The 19,488-nt window shown below is 57.5% G+C and overlaps 1 protein-coding gene across 2 annotated transcripts; it reads right to left on the bottom strand.

The window, feature by feature from the left end:
• Positions 1–296: 296 nt before the first annotated feature.
• LAT2 (linker for activation of T cells family member 2) lies at positions 297–16,228 on the bottom strand. Of its 2 annotated transcripts, none has more exons than XM_067705927.1 (13): positions 15,034–16,228; positions 10,518–10,646; positions 10,017–10,056; positions 6,416–6,459; positions 6,172–6,232; positions 5,907–5,944; positions 5,581–5,616; positions 5,470–5,500; positions 4,852–4,907; positions 3,715–3,777; positions 3,359–3,430; positions 2,782–2,902; positions 297–584 (listed from the first exon to the last, which is right to left on the bottom strand). In XM_067705927.1, the coding sequence occupies exons 2-12, from the start codon at positions 10,615–10,617 to the stop codon at positions 2,799–2,801; spliced, it is 645 nt and encodes a 214-aa protein (XP_067562028.1). In that variant the 5' UTR covers positions 10,618–10,646; positions 15,034–16,228; the 3' UTR covers positions 297–584; positions 2,782–2,798. The 2 variants fall into 2 exon arrangements, with proteins under 2 accessions (XP_067562028.1, XP_067562027.1); XM_067705926.1 differs by lacking the exon at positions 15,034–16,228 and adding an exon at positions 11,717–15,003.
• Between the last annotated feature and the right edge of the window lie 3,260 nt (positions 16,229–19,488).

Here is a 19,488-nt window from a genome sequence, read left to right as displayed (position 1 = left end):
ACACTCCTGCTGAAGGGTCATGAAGGTGGCCGTGGCCTCATCTCTGATTCGGTCAACGGAGGGCCAAAGAAAGGAGCGCCAAGGCGCCCCGTAACTCTGCTGAAGTTAAGTACGTGTAATGCTTACAGGAGACAAGATGGACACAACCTCTACTCTGAAACGCAGAATATTAAATACAACTCCACCTATATAAATTAACTGTACAAGCTTATCCACCACGCACAAGAATCCCAGCAACCAACATGAGTAAGCAATTTGGGATCAAAATCCAAAGCAAAAAAGGACACGAACACCCATGTAGTATGATGTTTTAAATGCGGTTAAGGGGATGCGACTGCCCTGAGTCCTGGGCGTCTGACCACAGCGGGAGCTGCCCTCAGCCCCAGGCTCCTGCCTTGCCCGTGGGAGCCGGTCAGAGGGCGGCTCCATGCGTAACTGTCCTTTCCCGGGCTGGGTACCCCGTGGCCGGCTGGCTGGTCCTCAGGGTGCATTGGTGCCCCTCCCAGGAGTAGCCGTAGGGGGTCTAGAAGTCGAGCAGCTCTGGAGAAGGGACCCTGGGGAGGCAGTATATGGTTCCCTGGCTCCTTCAATGAAAAGGAAAAGTATTTGTTAAAGAGGGAAAGGTTTGCCTGGCCTGACGCTTTGTCCCCTCAGCCCCGGAGCAGCCGGCACGGGTCGGGGAGGATGCACATTGGTCAGAGTCCAGTGAGCAGAGAACCCGCCGTCAAGCAGCCTTAAGCATGTTTCTTATTCCAGGAGCGTCTGCTTTTTGTTTGAAGTCCTGACTGCTCGGTTCTGGCCGAGGCCCGAGTTATTCTGACGTGCCTTGGGTGCAGGAACACCCTCTGCACAGCAGCTGGCGGCTTTCCCCCGCACATGTCCTGGGACCAGTACCATTAAGCTGCGTCCTCTCCCCTCGAACCCAGAAGGGACCTGACAGGGGTGCTGGGCCCTAACTCCACTCTGCCTTTCCCCTTGCCTGGCAGCCCTTCCACCTGCTAGAATATAGGGATTGGGCCTCTGCAGTCCTGTCGGGCTGCTGTGGGCCCCAGCCCATGGAGTTCAGTCCCTTCTGTGTGCGGGGTCCCGGGTGTAAATTCCAGCCAGCCGTAGCCGACGCAGACTCGAACCTCCCGTATCGTTTGTCAGTGTACAACATACTCTTAGTTTCTTTCGTCTGAAGAACCTGCACAGCCTCTCCACTCCTGCCTGTCCCTGAATCCAGGCGCAGATCTCTAACTGCCCATTTCATACATCCTCCTGCATGGCATCTCCAATTTAACAGGCCCAGAAATAAACCGGCCTTGCCCACAAAACCCGCCCCGCCTGTAGCCTCCCTGATCTCAGTTGCTGGCAGCGATGCCCTCTCATTACTCAGGCAAACCCCTGCAGGCCTCCTCAAGTCCTCGCTCTACTGGGCAGCCGACACGCCACGCATCAGTGAGCCCCATCGCTCCACAAACAGTCGCTGGATTCCTGCCTGAGCGCACCGGTCTCCCTGCCTCCACCGCGTCCCCCGTATTCACGTCTCTACGCGCGGAGGCCAGCGATCCTTTAGAAACAAGTCACTCTTCTGTTCCAGACCTTCGCCTGCCCCATCTCAGGAAAACCCAGGTGCTGGCCCTGCACACCTCCCGCCGCCGCCCTCCACCTCTGCCGATGCTCCCCCATCACTGTCTGCCCGCACACATTATCAGACGCAGATTCCTGCCGGGGGTCTTTGCCAGTCCCTCTGCCTGGGTGTCCTTCCTGTCCCCAGAGGGGCGAGGAGCGGAGCTCAGAAAGGCTGCGCTGTCTCCCGGCTTGAATCACGGCACCGCCTCTCCCCACCCGACGTTGCTCCCTGCCCCTTCCCACGCCTGCAGTCCTAACGCGCTGCATTTCTCTCCCCTTCTCTTCCAGCTGGTTATGTTCTGTCTCTCCCACCAGAACGGAAGTTCTAAGCGGACAGGGATTGTGTGTCTTCTGTTCATCACTGTGTCCCCAGCCCCTAAGGCAGGACTTGCCCCTGGCAGGGGCCCTCTAGCTACTGGGTGAATGAATGAACCCCGGGCTCTGCCCGCTGGGCTTAAACTGCTACCACCGATCCTGCTGCTCGTTCTCAAACGGCCCAGACCGGCCGCCTGCTGAGAGGACTGCCCGTGTCCCCCACATCGGGACCTGCTCCCCGTGAGGCAGGGCCTGGGCTCCGACATCTGAGCGCCTGGGGGACCGTTCCCTCCTCCACTCACTCTAAGTGGGACCTCCGGCAGGTGGCTTGTCCACTCTGAGCCCTGGGGGCGCCAAGAGACAGTGTGTGTGAGCGCTTGGCACCATTTCCTCCCGATCCCGCCCCATCCCTGAGTCCAACTGGTCCTGCTTTCCGTGCTATGCCTTGTGCGTGTTGTCAAGACACGGGTCCCAGTAGCTGCAGGTTGCAAGCGAGGAAACGGGTCGAGGGAGGTTAAGTCTCTCGCCCAAGGTTGCAGAGGCCCACCCAGAGCCCACCTTCTCACCCCATGACTCACCAGCCTGCCCTGCCTGACACCCCCTGGGCCTGAGACTTTGTGTCCACCGTGGGTCTGTCACCTCCCCACACCAGCCACAGGAGCGGGGGGTGGGCAGGGACCGCTCGGGAGGCCCAGCACCCAGGGTGGCGTCCCAGCGCCCCGAGGAACCACCCCGTTTCAGCATCCGTGGGTGCTGCCCCATGGTCCCTGCTGTGGCTCCTCCCGCCCCAGCTCTGCTTCTCCCTGGGAGCGCAGCCCCTTAGGCCCGTGCAGCCCCCACCCTGGACCGTACCTTCCTCCAGGGCTTCTCTAGGCGTTGATGGCTGCCACGTCCCCATTCACGTAATCGGGCTCCCCGTCGTCCTCGTCTGGGCTTCCTACCGGGTAGGGAGGTGCTTCCCTCGGGACCAGCTCTGCGACCCGCGGGCAGATGGTCAGAGGGTTCACACGCACATGCCCAGCCCTGTTCCCGCCACCACACCGCCCGCAGGAAAGGCTCCACTGGATGGTGTGTCTGTCCTGTCCTCTCTGGGATTTGCCAGAGGTGCGTCCTGCGGGGAGCAGGGCGAGTGCGATGCCGTGCGTGCGGCTGGATGGGCAGCCGGCCAGGAGGACCCAACCTCAGGAGGCCATGGTGTTGCTGAGGGGGGTCCTGGCACGGTTCGAGCCTCTGCAGCCGCTGATGTGCCAGAAGCTTCGCTGTGGAATCAGCTGGACTGGCCGTAGGGGAGCCCACCCGGCCTTGCCCTCCCAGCCAGATCCCCTAAGCTCCTCTCTCTCCCCCTCCCCTCGACTGTCTGTCCCAGGCCTGGCCCCTCTGAGCCTGCTGAAGGTGACCGTTTGGAAGCACCGGGGCTCCGGCCGCATACCCACGACTCTCCTGGACTCCCGCCACTGCCGGATGGATGCTGAGTTCTGATAACCCTCAGACTCCTCGTCCCCTGCAGGGAGGACACCGGGGGAGGGGCTGGCAGAGGGGCAGCCACCATGGCCAGCCCTTAGGCCAGAGAGGTGCCACGTCCACCCCTCCCGAGGGGCAGCCTGTGTCCTCGTGCTGGGCAGGCCCCTCGAGGGAGGGAGGGAGAGTCCAGGACTGATGGGGACTCCTCCCGGACACAGGGTCTGATATTGGTGAACCGTGCAGCGGGGACTTCAGAGCTCAGCGGGGCAGGCGGGCCTGGCCTAGCAGGGCCTCCCTGCCCTGCTCCGGGGAGGGCAGCCTCACCTGATTCGGTTTTCTTTGGCTCACAGATGAGCACGTTCTCATAGGAATTGGTGTCATCTTCATCTGCCAGGGAGAGAGGAGAGGGCGCCGGATGCTGGTGGGCCCTGCCCGACAGGCCTGGCCCTTCCTCTCTCCCTCTGTCTCATCAAGCCCCCAGCCCTCTGGGTCCCCCGGGGCCTCGAACATTCTCCTGGACAAGCTTCTTAATGGGTGCTGGCCTGGCTCCAGCAGCCTCCACCCTGGGCTCCTTCTCTGTCTTCCCCTGAATGCCCTGGGGAGGGGAGATTAGGGGGTGTGGGGGGGTGCAGTCAGGCCCACGAGGGACAGTCAGAGAAGGGAGGCCCATCTCTATGGGGCAAAGAGGGGCAGGGAGAGCCGCTGGGGGCCCAGGGGACAGGAACCTGCCTAACCCTTCAGGCAGTGGGGTGGGCTGATGGTCCTTTGTCCGGGGGCCTAGGCTGGTTGTGGCATATCAGAGCCTGGTACCCCGGTATTCCCCCCCAACCCCCCAACGGGGAAGCTGAGCTCTAAACGCCACCCCACCCTGTGTCCATCTGTGTCGAAGAGGCTCTGAGAAGTGAGGGCCTCTCCCCAATTTAGAAACGCAGCGGGGAGAAAAGGACCCCCCCACCTCTCACCCCAGCCCGGCCCAGGCAGGAGCCCAGCCCTGTGCACCTCTCAGCAGGCACTGCCCACCCTCAGTTCTCAGTTTCTGTAGAGCAAAGGTGTTAGGAGCACCTTTGCTCTTCACAAAGGGTGCCAGTATCCTCGGAGCCTGGAGGGCTCAGCGTTTGTCAACAAGGCTGACCGGTCCAGGGCCTTTCTTCAAGGTCCCCTGTGTGCCCAGCCTTGAGAGGGGCCTGGATGACAAGGGGACCAGCCTGCCCCCTGCGCCTGCCCTCAGCTCCCCTTCTGGCCCCCCTACCCTCTCTTCCCGCCCATCCCTTCCCTCCTTCCCTCCACAGGGCCAGCCTCCCCCAGGTCCCCCCGCCCAGCCCCCTCCAGCCACCTAAACCTAGGCCTGGCCTCCTGCTTTACATCCTCCCGCCACCTCTGGCCCCGCCCCGGGGGTGTGACTTCTGAAGCTGCGCTCCCAGGCCACCGCCTCCCTCTCCCCTTCATCGACCTTTGCCTCACCTTCCGGGGGCTTCTGGAACCGCCCACTATCAAAATAGTCCGTGGCGAAGGGGTGTCTGGCAAGAAAACATAGACACAGCACCAACTGCTGGGCAGGCCCATGGTCGGGCCGGGAGCTTCCTGAGCAGGCAGCGAGGCCAGGGCTGCTCCGGCCGTCACTGCCCCAGAGCCTGTGGGGGGCCCTGCCAGGGTCTCCCCCGATCCTCCCACCCTGCTTCCCTGCACCCTTGAGCTGCCCTGGCTCCAGCCACCTCACCGTGTGGCCTTATGCAAGTTACCTCCTGCCCTGGGCCTCAGTTTGCCCAACTGTGAGATGAGGAGACGTCCTGGGGGCCCTTCCTATCTGAGGGTCGGTGGAACTCGTCTCTGACCGGGTGGTGCAGGATGAGGTCCCCCAACGGCCTCCCCCACCCCCAAACAGAGCAGGGCTCCTTCCTGTCCCTGTCCTCAGCCCCCCCAAAGCTATGGTCATCTGAGGGAAACAGAGCTACAGAGAGCCTGCCTGGGCCAGCGGGTTCCAGGGCAGGAGGGCTTTCTCACGTAAGGAGGCTGCGGGCAGGGCGGGCAGGGCGGGCGGCGGGGCGAGGGGGTGGCCAGGGCCCGGAGAAGCCCGCTCACATGTAGGATGCATCTGATGTGCGTCTACTTCCTGCAGGAGGAGGCGAGAATCAGGCCTGAGCGCGGGCTGTATGCCCCACTGCGGCCCCCTCCTCCATGGAGCCCACCTACCTTTGCTGAAGTTCTGGTACCTGGAGGATGAAGACTCTGGAAGAAAGGCCAGGCCTGTTCGGTTGGCTCAATGCTGGTTCCCCAGCCCCCGCCCCCTCCCAGCTGTGACCACCGGAGGAAGAAGCCTAGGTGTTTCCAATCTTCACGCCCTCACACCTGCTCTCCGTCCCCTCCCCCTGCTGGGCCAGCCCCATCGGGCCTCCCAGCCCAGCTCACAGCGTCTCTCCTCTGGGAAGGCTTCCTGCTCAGTACCTGTCCCACCAGGTATTCACCCATCTCCGTCCCACCTCGCCCCTGCCCCCAACCCTGTGTCCCAGGGCACTCACCCTCGAGGCTGGGGGAGAACTGCAGCAGCTTGTCCTTCCTGCACGGGAGTGGGGCAGAGGCTAAGGAGGGGCTGGGAGAAGGCCCCGGGTTTCCTGGGGGTCTGGAGGCCACAGTCCCACAGCCCCCCGGTAGGGCCCTCAGAATCAGAACTGGGGCTCTGAGGTCCGAGGAAGGAGTAAGGTCTTGGCCTGGGCTCAGCCAGGTGGGGACCCTGGGGCCCACCTCATTGCCTCCCGTGGGGCTGGGACAGGGGCTCCTTCCTACCTTGCTGATGCCACGTTGGAGGCCGTGTCCACCAGGGGCCCTGGCCAGGCCTCCCTGACCACTGCAAAGGTTGACGGGGTGTTGGCTGGGCCCCCAGGCCAGCTGCCCAGCACAGCCCCCTCACCCCATCACCCCACTAGATCAGGCCTGGCCACAGCCTCAGAACAATGGGGACGAAAGGGACTTTGATGTGGACACTCCCAATCCCGAGCCCAGCCCTGGACCCTTCTGTCTGGGGACTCACGGGTATAGGTCCGGGCCACTGCAAAGTTCTGCTGATTCTCTTGCCTGGAAACACATGGAGCTGTGCTGAGCCAGGGCCTGGCCTCCCACAGCCCCAGGGACAGAGGGGCAGGACAGACGGACAGGGAGGGACAGACCAGGGCGAGAGTGAGGAGGGGCTGCCAGCCCCCCAGGACTCAGATCCAGGGCTTCCTGATGCACCCCTTCTCTAGAGTGCTTCCCTGCCTGCCCACCACGTGCCCACACTTCTCACATGGCCCTGCGCTGGAGCCAGCTGCCAGCCAGACATATGCCCCCACAGAGCCTCCCCAGGACCCCTGGAGATGCCCAGGAGAGTCTGTGGGTAGGACTGGGGCAGCTGCTCAGGGACCTGGCAGTGACGTCAGCCAGGAGCAACAAAGAGGCTGCTCCCACCACCTGCCATCCCAGGAGTGTTTAACGTTCCTAAGAGAGCACGGTCCTCTTAAGTTGTTCACACACGCCATTTACTCCCCAGTACCTGATGAGGCAACTTCAAGGCTTAGCAGACACAGCCAGGTATCTAACCATCACCTTCTTCCTTTGAAACAGAACCTGATTTTCATTTAGACAGCCACACACCCATCCAAAGGACTGTATTTCCCAATAAATGGGACTACCTCAAACTAGAAACCTTCTGCTCAACAAAGGAAATCATCGACAAAACAAAAAGACAACATACCGATTGGGAGAAGGTATTTGCAAATGATGTATCCAACACGGGGTTAATACCCCTTATAATATAATATATAATTAACTCAACAACAAAAAAACAACCTGATTAAAAAATGGGCAGAGGAACTGAATAGACACTTTTCCAAAGAAGACATACAGATGGCCAACAGACACGTGAAAAGCTGCTCACCATCACTAATTATGAGGGAAATAAATGCAAATCAGAACCGTGATGAAGTAACACCTCACACCTGTTAGAACGACTATTATCAAAAAGACAAGAAATAACAAGGGTTGGTGAGGATGTGGAGGAAAGGAAACCCTTGGGCACTGTTGAGGGGAATGTAAATTGGTGCAGCCACTATAAACACAGTATAAAGATTCCTCAAAAAACTAAGAATAGAGCTACCATATGAGCCAGCAATCCCACTCCTGGGTATTTATCTAAAGAATACAAAATAACTAATTTGAAAAGATATATGCACCCGTATGTTCGTTGCAGCACTATTTACAATAGTCAAGACATGGAAACAACCTAGGTGCCCATCAACAGATGAATGGATAAAGAGGATGTGGTATATATACACACTGGAATACGATTCAGCCATAAAAAAGATGAAACCTTGCCATTTGTGACAACATGGATGGACCTTGAGGGAATTATGCTAAGTAAAATAAGTCAAACAGAGAAAGAAAAATTCTGTATGATTTCATTCATATGTGGAATATTAAAAAAGAAACAAACAAAAAAGCCCAAAATAAATGAACAAACCAAACACAAACAAACACATAGATACAGAGAACAGAATAGTGGTTACCTGTGGTTACCAGGGGTGGGGAGAGCAAAATGGGTGAAGGGATAGATGGAAACTAAATTTTTGTTGGTGATCTCAATGTAGGGTATACAGAAGTAGAAATATAATGTCGTACACATGAAACTTATATAATGTTATAAACCAGTGTTACCTCAACTTTTAATAAAAGGCTATATTTCCCAGCCTCCCTTGCATTTATGTGTGACCATATAATTCTGGTTAATGACATGCAAAGCCAAGGTTGTTGGGCTTTCAGGAAAACTCCTTTAAGGAGGCACTGCTAACTGGGATGCCCCATTTCTGTCCTCCTTCATTCTTACTACTTACTGCCTGGAAGGCAGAGATGAGGGCTGGAGCTCTAGCTGCCACTTTGGACCATGAAATGCCCTTGGGAATGAAAGCCACTGCTAAGGATGGTGGATCAGATTAGCTAATCATTAAACCATTTTGGGTTCCTCCCCTGGACCAGAATGGTGACCTGCCCCAGCCTTCCAGCCTGGGGGGCTGGGGGTCAGAGTGATCTGATTTAGGAATGATGCCCTAAAACCACAGAAGAGAGTCAGGCATGGCTTCCCAGAGGAAATGAAGCAGGAGCTGGGCCTGGCACACACAGGCTGATAGGACTGAACCCAAGTGAGGTGGGGAGAGCCCAAGTCTCCCCTCCCAGCTCCTCCCACTTAGGCCTAGTTTTCCCACCTCCCACGTGAGGAGGTTTAACTTGTGCCTCTGACTATCTTCGGTTCTAAGATTAATCAGGGGCCTGGAGTGGGCAGGGACTAAGGGAGGAGGGGAGAGGGAAGATACTGAGGAACTTGCCCTGGGGCAGGGGTGTGGGTGGGCACTAGGGGAGCCCAGCCCAGCCCTGGTGGAGGTTATGGGCTGGCGAGCCAGGGGACCAAGTGGCCCCAAAAGCCTTGGAAAGTCCAGCCCCGGCCCCAGGAGTGGGCATGGATGGGAAAATTCTATTTTCAAATCTCATTGTGGTTTTTCAGTTGCAAAAGGAAATGAGAGAGGGTGTGTGTGTGAGTTTGTATGTGAGTGCCTGCCCAGGCGTGCAAGCGAGTGCCGTGCGTGTGAGAAGTGCACGCATGAGCGAGTGCTGGGGGAGCCTGTGGGTGCGAGTGGGCATGCAGGCTTGTGCACGTGTGTGCACGCAGGTCTCAGAGCCCTCCACCAGGCACTGTAAGGACACCACTGGCTGCTGCCCTCCTGCCTCGAGTTGTTCTTGGGTTGCCCCCCGATCTGCAGCGCCCAGCACTGCTGACCCTCCCACGGCTCACAGAACGGCCAGCCTGTCCCCAAGGTGCCTGGAACTCCCTCCTGCCCAGGTCCTGCAACTCTGCCTGGGATCAGTGGCCCCGTTTCATCTCACCCCCACTGCCCTGCTTCCAGCTCTCCCGTGGCTCCCTTTGGCCCTTAGGACAAAGGCCAAGGTCTCTCTCCACAGTCAAGACTCTTCTTCCTCCGCATTCAGCTGATCTCTCTCAAGACATGCTCACAGCGACCACCTCTTCCCCAAGACAATGTCCACCCCGGCCCGACATCGGCAAATGCCCACACCATTCCCTCTCTCTCTGGATGTCCCCTTTCGCCTTCTTTCTCTCTTAAAATCCCTCCCGCCTCCTCCAGGAGGCCTTCCCTGGTCCCCCAAGTTTCACACCCATATCCTCCCCTGAGGTCCTTTAGTGTTTTCCAGGGGAGACTCGGACACAGCGCCCGGTCTCTGTTCCCCTCACTGCCCCGGGAGGGTGGGATTGCTCTGTCGACCTCCAGCACCGGCACAGCGCGCTCCCCGGGGCTGGGGTCACTGCGGGGATTTCTGGAGATGCTCCTGGGCTAGCTGGAGTGTGGCATCCCCTCCTCCCCTCCTGTGGCATCCCCAGCCCTCCCCAACCAGGCTGGGGCCGGGTCTGGACAGCCCCTGGGCACCCCCTCGCCCTCCCCTAACTGCTTAGAACCCACTAGAGCCCGGCACGGAGGAGGTGTGAGTGAAGGGTTAGGGGTGGGGCGTGGCGGTGCCCGAGGGGATGCCCACATGGACACCCATGCCCAGGGCACACAGCGTCACTGTGCTGGGGACACTGAGACACTCACAGGCTCCTCTGCTCATAGATTTTCTCGGACCTCTTTGCACCTGCAAGAACAGGACCAGATTAGCAAGCGTCCCGGGGCCGGGTGGGAACTGAGATCCGAGGCCCAACCATCGTGTCTCCCCTGTGCCCTGTGCAGGCCTCAGACCGGACGTGCGGGCTAAGCCACCATCACTGGGGGCCACCTGACACTGGCAGGGGTTGCTCACCATTTATTTAGGAACGCGGAGCGTGGAGAAGGCAGACGCAGGCAGCCCAGCCCCCCTCCCCACGCTTGTCCAGCGCAGTCCATCGGCCCCAGACACATGCCCTTGACCCAGCAGAACCGAAGCCCCCAGCGAGCCAGACCCATTGTCTTCAGAGGAGAAACCCAGGCCGCTGGGGTTCACTTCTGCCTCCTGAGGCTTATCTGACTGCCCCTTCCGACTGCAGCCAGGTCTGGGCCTGAGTGGCTCGCTGGGCACACCGCACGCCCCTCCCTCGTACCCGTGACCCCAGCCTTTACCTGCGCGGGGGGAGCAGCGTACACACAGGCCGGCTGCCGCCCCCAGCAGCAGCAGCAGTAGGGCCGCCCCCGACCACAGCAGCTCCGTGTCCACGCTCATGTCCACTCCTGGCCACTCTTCCTGCAGGGCTGCAACGTGGGGGCACTGTGAGCTGGGGTGGAGGCTGCAGGGCCGCCCTCTCCAGGAACCCCAGGTTTCTGGCCCCCACTGTCCCCTGCCAACCCCACAGCTGAGCCCAGCATCACCTCCCCTGCCTGCTCTGGGACCAGGCAGTGACGGGACCAGGCAGGGACAGAACCAGCCCTGTTTCCCCATCTGACCCCCAACCTGCACCCCGGGCTCCCAGGGCCATCATCAACTCTTGGTTAAGTGCTGGAAGGTTCTGGAGACCCGCCAGACAGCACCACATGTATGTGCATACTCCCACACACGTCTTCGCTTACCCCCCAACTGCCCTTTGAGGGAGAGGCTCGAGCCATTTCACAAACAGGAAAACAAAAGCCAGAGATCCCACAGCTGCTAAGGGGAAAAACAGGATTTGAACTCCAGCCTCCAGACCCTAACGCTGGCTCCGCCCACTGCATCCTGTTGCCTCCTGCCTGCCCAGCTTTATTCCCCAACCTCAGAGTCCATGGCCCCTTCTGCCTGGGAGCCCCTGGCAGCCCCCATCCACCCTTGGGTGGTTCTCCGCTCCCACCCATGGCCTCTGGGGAAGCTGGGGGTGGGATTTCCATTCCTAAAACACCCATCTGCCCAGATTCCTCCTGCCCTGGGTGACGGAAGGAGGGAGGTCAGGAAGGCTTCCTGGAGGAGGTGGGCCTGAGACCAGGAGGGGAAGAAGGGCGCCTGGGCAGATGGACCTTGGTGGCTGGTGGTGGGATGTGCTGGGAGGTGGGGCTAAAAGGCTGCTTCTTGGTCAGTGGCCGGTCCCAGCCTCGGGGCCCCGCTGTGACTGCCAGGCCTCAGCAAAGCCACAGGCACCCACATAGGAGGGCCTGGTGAGTACAGCCCTCTTGAGGGGCCCTCCAAGGAGAATCATTACAACTATAAAGAGACTCAGCTCCCCCCTTGCAAATGCCAGTGACAGAGCTGAGGGCAGCCAGGGGTCCTGAGAGGGCAGTGCCCCGTGGTGGGCACGTGGAGCCCACGCTACTGAGTGTCCCCTCGGTGAACACCTGTTCCTCCTGCCGCGGCCCACCTGGGAGGAGGCTTCTCCCTGCTTCCCAGCTGGGGAAAGCAAGGCTTGGGGAGACCTGAGCTCTGTGCTGCCCGCCTCCTGCTCCGGGCTCCCCAGAGGCCTGCATGGCACCCAGCCGTCCCCCTCGCCGCTCTGAGCTTCCTGATTCCCTGTGGCAAAGATGACAAGGAATCTCCATGCAGGGCTGAGCCCCAGTCAGGGGCCCGTCATGAAGAAGTCACCTCTCCTTCCCCCAAACTCCAAGTGAGTCAGCGGAAACATGACCATTCCCAAACCTCATGACCCGGCGGCCTCCACACGAGGAGAGAGGATGACCTGATCACCCCAGGAGGTTGTCCGAGGGGATCTACGAGCCTGGGCACTGCCCTCCCAGGCTGCATACCCTCCTCCCTCCCCCCCACCTCGTTCTGCCCCGGGGCTGCCTCCCTCCCGGGCCTCCAGCCAAGGCCCAAGTCCATCTCAGGCTGGTGAGGTTGGGAGCATCTGGCCTTGAAGCAGGGAAGCTTGCCTGTGCCTCGGGGTCTCTTGGCGTCAGTTTTCTCATCTATAAGACTGGGATCAACCCAGGCCGTTCCTCAAAGAGTCGTTGGGAGGACAAGCACGTCCAGCCTGGATCACGGTTGGGGTTTCCGGAAGAGAAACTTGCTGAGGGTGTTATTTCCAGCTGGCTGGTCTGGACAGTTCCCTTGGGCTCCCACCCTTGACGTCTTTGTCCTTTGGTCAAGACAGAGACTCTTTCTGCCCCAGAGGAGGTTCAGGCACAGACACATGGGAGGGTTGCACCCATGGGACAATGGTCCAGCACTGGCCACCGCCGGGGTCTGCTTAAGACCCCAGGTTCAAGTCCACACTCTCAGCTTGGCATTCAAGGCCCTGGGACCTGGGCTGCTGACCTCTGCTGCCCTCCCTTCCAGAGGACCCCGACCATCAGAAAGCCCTCTTGCTTCCTGGCCCTGCAGACGCTCGGGATGCCCCCAGCCCTGGTCCATCTCCACCGACCTGGCACTGGGTGAGGGAAGGGAGGGGAGCATGAGAACACAAATTCTGCCCCAGCTGTTGAATCCCAGTGTCACCAGCCTTCGGTCACCCCTCTGTTAAACGAGGGAAAGAATGACACTCAACACTCAGGTTGCCATCTGAGGCCCAGCATTGAGAGGATGCCTGTAAGGTGCTAGTGCCGGCCGGTGGGGCATGGTTGCCTGTGACCACTGTGACTTGCCATCATCACGGTCCCTGTGGGATGGGAAGAGACAGCCGCATCCTGTCGGGGCCAGAGCTGGCTGGACGGCCTGCACTGAGCAGTGTGGGTCAACCCTACCTGAAGCCCTCCCTGCCGGGTCCCCCAGACATGCAGGCCTGAGCCCCCCCTCTACTGCACCATGCAGGGCATCGTGGTGGGACCCTGGGAGGGGCTGGGATCTGAAGGAGAGCAGCGCTGTTGCCCCAGCCCTTCGGTTGTCACAGACGCGGGTAGCATCACCTTGGAGATGCCAGCTCCTTTCTTCCAAGGGAGGAGAGGGAGGCCCAGAGAGGTGAGTATTCTGCCCAAGGTCACACAGCTGACCAGTCACAGAACCAAGATCTACACCCAGGGCAGGCTGACTCCAAGGCCTACACTCCTTTACGTAAATCCTTTCTTATATTATATATATATATATATATATATATTTGCTTATATTACATTTTTAAGAATCATGCAATATTTTTTAAAAGAGAGGCTCATTTGAGGAAAACTCTGTGGCTGCCCCCCAGACTGAATCAATCTGTCCTCTCTCCTTGCTTTCCCAACCAGGCCTGAGAACAAGTGGGGCAGGGGAGGGTGGAGGGAGAGGGGCTGGGCCCCTGGCGCAGGCAGGCCTGGCAGCCCCAGGAGGGCCCCAAGGGGCCAGACAGGGCTGAGTTGGGTGGGGAGGGGAGGGGAGGCCGCCACAGCCCGTGGCCTGCAGGCCAAAATAGCAGAAAGGGAAGTGGGCAGTTTTCGTATGAACAAGTTTTGCAACAAGCTGACGGCGGAAAAGCTCTCAGGGCTGGGCTGAGCAACCCTCTGCACCCAGCCGCTCACCCTGAAAGGCCCTTGGCAACCCTGCTGCCCAGCCTCCCAGCCCTCCTCATGTAGTACATGGGGAAACTGAGGCCCACCAGGGCCAAAGGTCAGGCTGCGGGGGTAGGGGTGGACCCAGAGGTCCCCGTCCGACCCCTGGAAAGGCTTATCCGCTGGGCTCTGCTCCGTTTTCCCATATAACCTTGGCCTTCAGATGAGGCTGACCGAGAGGTCTCTAATGGAGGCTCTTATGCTCAGGCGGCCGGGGTAGGGACCGGGGCAGCCCTTGTTCCGGGCACGGGTGCGGGATGGTGAAGGTCAGGGCCACCCGTAGGCAGAGCAGGGCGCCAAGAGCACCCCAGGTCATTTGTAGAGACGTGGATGCATCTGGAGACTGTCACACAGAGCGAAGTAAGTCAGAAAGAGAAAAACAAATATCGTATATTAACGCATATATGCAGAACCTAGAAAAATGGTACAGGTGAACCGGTCTGCAGGGTAGAAATAGAGACACAGATGTAGAGAACAAACATATGGACACCAAGGGGGGAAAGCGGTGGTGGTGGTGGTGGGATGAATTGGGAGATTGGGATTGACATGTATACACTGATGTGGATAAAATGGATAACTAATAAGAACCTGCTGTATAAAAAAATAAAATAGAATTTAAAAAAACAAACAAAGAGCACCCCAGGGCCTACAGTTTCTCAGCCCCCCAGCAGAGAGCTGGTGGCCAGCCTGGGGGCTGGGCTGGGTGGCCGGGACAGCTTCTTCCTCCAGGCCAGGGGTAGGACCTGGCTCTGCTTATCTGTAGCATCTCTCCCATCCTCCCACAGCCCTGGGGCAGGGTTGTTACAGCCCCATTCTACAGATGAAGAAACCAAGGCTCACAGGTCTGGGCCTCCCTGCGGAGCTGCTGTCCTCGACCCTCACTGGACTCTGGAAGTGATGGAACCCGCCCTGGGGGGCTTCCCAGGGCTGTGCAGGCTGGGCCGGGGAAGGCAGGGCGGGAGAGGGGCCAGAGCCCCAGAATCAGCTGCCCCTCTAGTGCCACAGGGTCTGGGGCGAGGGCTTGCTAGCTGGGGGCGCCAGGACAGGGCTGGGGCCAAGGGAGGGGGTGCCGGGCATCCCGGCTTCTTTCCAGCCCACCCGCCGGGCAGCCAAGCGCTCCTGCTGGGCCAGCAGGGCCACTCCCAACCCCGTGGGGTGTCGGGGGAACAGCCTCAGGACCCCTGCCTTGGGGGCCAGGCTCCAGGCACCCCTGGAAAAGGCTTACCTGAGAGCGGGGGGCTCCTCACTGCGGCCACCTCATCCTGAGCCCACACACCTGCCTGATCCGATGTCAGTGCCACAGACACTGGCAGGCAGGATGCAAGGCGGCGAGCTTCCTGTCAGCCACTGAATCATCCCTCATACATCCGCTGCTCCACCGGACAGGCTCTGCTCTTAACAGACAGAGGCAGAGAGACAGACAGACAGACAGAGACAGAGAGACAGAGAGACACACACAAACAGGCACAGAGAGAAAAGAAAGACATGGACACACAAACACACACAAAATTCACACTAAATACACACACACAAACACATGTCTCACAAAGAGGAAGTGACACACACTGCGGGACAGGGACAAAGGGAACGAAATGGGGGAGCGCACACAGACACGCACGGGCAGCGAGAGAGTAGGAAGACACGGAGAGACACACTGAAAACACACACACACACACACACAAATACACGTCCACAATGAAAAAACACACACACACAGATATACGTGCAGGGAGAGAATGAGAAACACAGATACACACACACACACACACACACACACACACAACATCGGATGTGGGTGGATGGGCACAGACAGACATATATCAGGGCAGACATCACAAACGAATGGGCAGAGACAAAGACAGATGGACAAAGGAGTGGACAGTCCCTGGCAGCAGAGGAAGGGACCAAGCTGAAGGACAGAAGGAAGGACAACCATGACTCCTCTGCCAGGCCTGGGAGCCTCCGCACACCCATTTTCCAGATGAGGCTCACAGAGGCGTGGAGCCAGCCAGGGCGGCTAGAGCTCAGCCCCCACTCCCTCCACCTGCTGCCCTGGTGCCTGGGCCCTTCCCTCAGAGGTGAGGATGGCGCTAGAGAGACGGGTGCGCCGCACGCACGCAGCAAAAATGTTCCCCAGTGCCTCCCGTTACTGGCCATTAAATAACTTGCCCAAGGCCACTGAACTCTTAGTGGTGCCCCACCAGCTAGAGACCAGGAAGTCCACAGGGGTCACCCCAACCCCCATCTGTCTGGCATCCCAGAGCCTGGGCTCCCCAGCTCTGGGCCCCTCTCTGCTGGGACAAGGTTTTTCTTTCAGCCCCAGTCCAGGGTCCACAGGCGTCCCAGACCCGGCCAGGCGACAGTGGAAGTGCCGCCAGGAAGCCCAGCGGCAACCAAAAGAGAAATGCGAGGGCTGGGCGCCCGCTGCTGCCCCCCCGCGGGGCAGAAGGGTGCTGCAGGGACTGGAGCTTATGGGAGAGCCCGTGGGCCCTGAGCATCAACAGCAATCTTCATCCCCGCAAGTGGTGGCGCCAGGACTAAAGCCAACATCACGTGACTCCCAAGCCTGAGAATCACTGCTGCCTCCCTCATCCCACGTGGGGCAGTGCTACGTTCAAGTCCCACGGCAACTCTTGGAGGGAGACCTTACTTTTCTTATACAGGTGAGCTGACTGAGGCTCAGAGGCTAAGCTGGATTTGAACCCATACTCCAAAGCCTCCAAAGCCTGTCGTCTTTTCACCTCCCTTGAGCGCAGGTGCTCTCTGGGACCGCCTGCCTGGCTTCTCCTCACCCACTGGGACAAGCCTGTGTTGGTTTCCATCCACCTGGACTATGTACCTGCCCAGGGTTTCCTGCCCACAGAGACGGACAGAAGCTCCAACATGTCCAGTGGGAATGGCGCTCTGTTCTACATGCTGGCTTCTGTCGCGGCCTTAGCGATGGCAGATGCTGGAGAAGTGACCTCCAACCACCGGCAAAGTCTCAGGGCCCGTCTACAGTGGCACCTAGGAGCCCTCTTGCACCCTCTCTGAGCCCATTTTCCATCTATAAAAACAGGGGCCTGTTGGGCTTCCCTGGTGGTGCAGTGGTTGAGAATCTGCCTGCTAATGCAGGGGACACGGGTTCGAGCCCTGGTCTGGGAGGATCCCACATGCCGCGGAGCAACTACACCCGCGAGCCACAACTACTGAGCCTGCGCATCTGGAGCCCGTGCTCCGCAACAAGAGAGGCCGCGATAGTGAGAGACCCACGCACCGCGATGAAGAGTGGCCCCCGCTTGCCACAACTAGAGAAAGCCCTCGCACAGAAACGAAGACCCTACACAGCACAAAATAAATAAATTAAATAAATAAAGTTACTCAAAAAACAAAAAACAGGGCCCTGTCAATCTAAAGACCCTTTTTGGCCTTGAGTGGAAGGAGGATCCTGCCCCCTTTTGGGCAATTCTCAAATTCCTCCAAGTTCTATTTCATTTATAGACCAGTTTTCAAAAAAAAAAAAACAAAAAACCAAAAACCCAAATTAGATATTTCATGTCCGGTTGTGTAAACGCTAGTGCACTTGGGTTTTGTTTTGTGCTCACAGCATGTGGAATCCTAGTTCCCTGACCAGGGATCAAACCTGCAACCCCTGCCTTGGAAGTGTGGAGTCTTAACCACTGGCCCACAAGGGAAGTCCCGGGGTTTTTTTTTATTGCTTTTTTGTTTTCAATTCAATGGTTGCTGGTATATTACATTTTAAAAAGTTGTGACAAAACATATATAACACAAAAGTTACTTTAGCCACTTTTGTGTGCAATTCAGCAGCATTCATTATTCACGTTGTACAACTGTCACCAGTCTATTTTCAAAGTTTTCATCACTCCAAACAGGGCTAATTGGCTTTTCAGCTCACAGCTGAGTGTCAGTTACGTACACGTTACAGAAGCGAGATATCTAGGTAGTCATGCAGCAGTTCTAAGAACTCAACAACTCCAAGGCTCAGAATATTCGGGCATCATACATGCCTTAAAGGCTAGCGTGAAGGGAGGGATTTTCTTCAGAAAAATGCACCTTGAGAAGCGTACACAACATTCTAGGAGCCCCTGGAGCCTGTCTATAAAGCTGTCTGCCACCCTCAGCTCTCAAGGTACAGACAAGCATCATTCCTGTCCCTCATCTCCAGCCATTTATGATTTACCTTTGGTCATGACCTCACTACCCAACGGAACCTAGAATATCCTCCCAATTCTTCTGCCTCCCCCGACCTACGTGACTTTTTTGTCATCTATGTGTATTTCTAAAGTGTCTTTTATGTATAAAATTATCATGCTGCGTGGCTGTTACTTCTCTTGGGTACGTATCTGGGAGGGGAACTGCTGGGCTAGAGTGTGGGAACATTCAATTTTCAGGTTAATGCTAATTTCAAATGAATTCCCACAGCGGCTGTACTCACAGTCTCATTTGTAACATGCTGAGAGACCCACACACTTGCCAGCAACCGGTCTGTCAGGCTTCTTGCCGTGTGGAGGGGTGTAGAAAAGTATTTTCTTTGTAGTCTTGATTTACAGCTCCTTGACTGCTAATGAGGCTGACCATTGTGGGGCCATATTTCCTCTCCTATGAAATGCCTGTGCACGTGTTGCTTAGTTTCCTACTGTTTTCCTCTTACAGATCTGCAGGAAATCATCATATGCCCTTCATGTATTTTTAGAATGTAATACCTCCGTTTTATCTATATTTTGATACATTACTTTAAAAAAAATCTAGTGAGCATATTCTCACTTTCAAGAGTATAACGCATGTGAGAGACTTCTACCCATTCCGAGGAGTCTTGGTGCTATTTACAGAACCTCTGGGCTACCTGGAAAGCTTCTCTGATCTCCCTCCCTCCCAATCCCGTTTGGAAAGATAAGCTTCTAGGCCAGTAATTTTATTACCATTTACCTTGTCTCCCACAGTGAACGGAAGAACAGGTACAGGAAACAGATTTTTTCTAAGTGCCTGAACTGAAAACCAAAGAGCCTGCCGCTGCAAAGGAGTGCGCTTCTGTTTGTATATTTAATATTCTACAGTTAGAGTGTGGTTACAGATGGAGGAAGAGATTAGTAGGAGGCTATAATTAAGTACAGAGCTTTCATTATTTCGGCTCATTTTCATGACAAAAAACTGCAAAAGGAAAACTCTCAGATACTAGATGTGTTTATAAGCCTGTGAACCTCTCCCAAGCGAGAAAATAACTCAAACATCTCAATGTTGTTAAAGACTGGCCAAGAAAATGCAAAAGACAGAGCAAAGCTCCTCACCAACAAGGGCAGATGTGGCCAGGCCCAGGCCAGCTGTTCCTGGAAAGAAGCACAAGGGGCCCAGCCTGCCGTCCACACAGCCTCCCTTCAGGGGGACCTTTTAGGATGGTTCACTACCCTACATGCCAGACAAACTGTTTGGGGAGGGTGGGGAGAGCCAGGAGACAGCCATCTGTGACATGCGCCACAGACTTCCGGTACAGATGATCCTTCAGAAAGTTCAGGACGTGACCCATCTCCCTTCCCAATTTCCCTACAGAAACAGTGGGGAGAAATCCCACTGTGCAGACATCAAGCAGCAGCTGAACTGCAAACAGGCCACTGACCCCATCCTCCACGGGACCAAGTAGCCCCACAGACAGCACTGGGCCCCCTCAGGTCCTACTGAGGTGGTC

This window comes from Pseudorca crassidens, chromosome 15 (assembly GCF_039906515.1).
Source record: "Pseudorca crassidens isolate mPseCra1 chromosome 15, mPseCra1.hap1, whole genome shotgun sequence".
In the NCBI taxonomy this organism is placed as follows: Eukaryota; Metazoa; Chordata; class Mammalia; order Artiodactyla; family Delphinidae; genus Pseudorca; species Pseudorca crassidens.
This window is presented reverse-complemented; position numbering and strand designations above follow the sequence as displayed.

Excerpts from the sequence above, each read along its gene's own strand:
- LAT2 (XM_067705926.1), bottom strand. The coding sequence starts at position 11,894 with ATGGAGATTCCTTGTCATCTTTGCCACAGGGAATCAGGAAGCTCAGAG. Across the intron at positions 6,460-10,016 it reads ATCTATGAGCAGAGGAGCCT|GCAAGAGAATCAGCAGAACT; the intron begins GTGAGTGTCTCA and ends ATGTGTTTCCAG. Across the intron at positions 5,617-5,906 it reads GTTCTCCCCCAGCCTCGAGG|AGTCTTCATCCTCCAGGTAC; the intron begins GTGAGTGCCCTG and ends CCTTTCTTCCAG.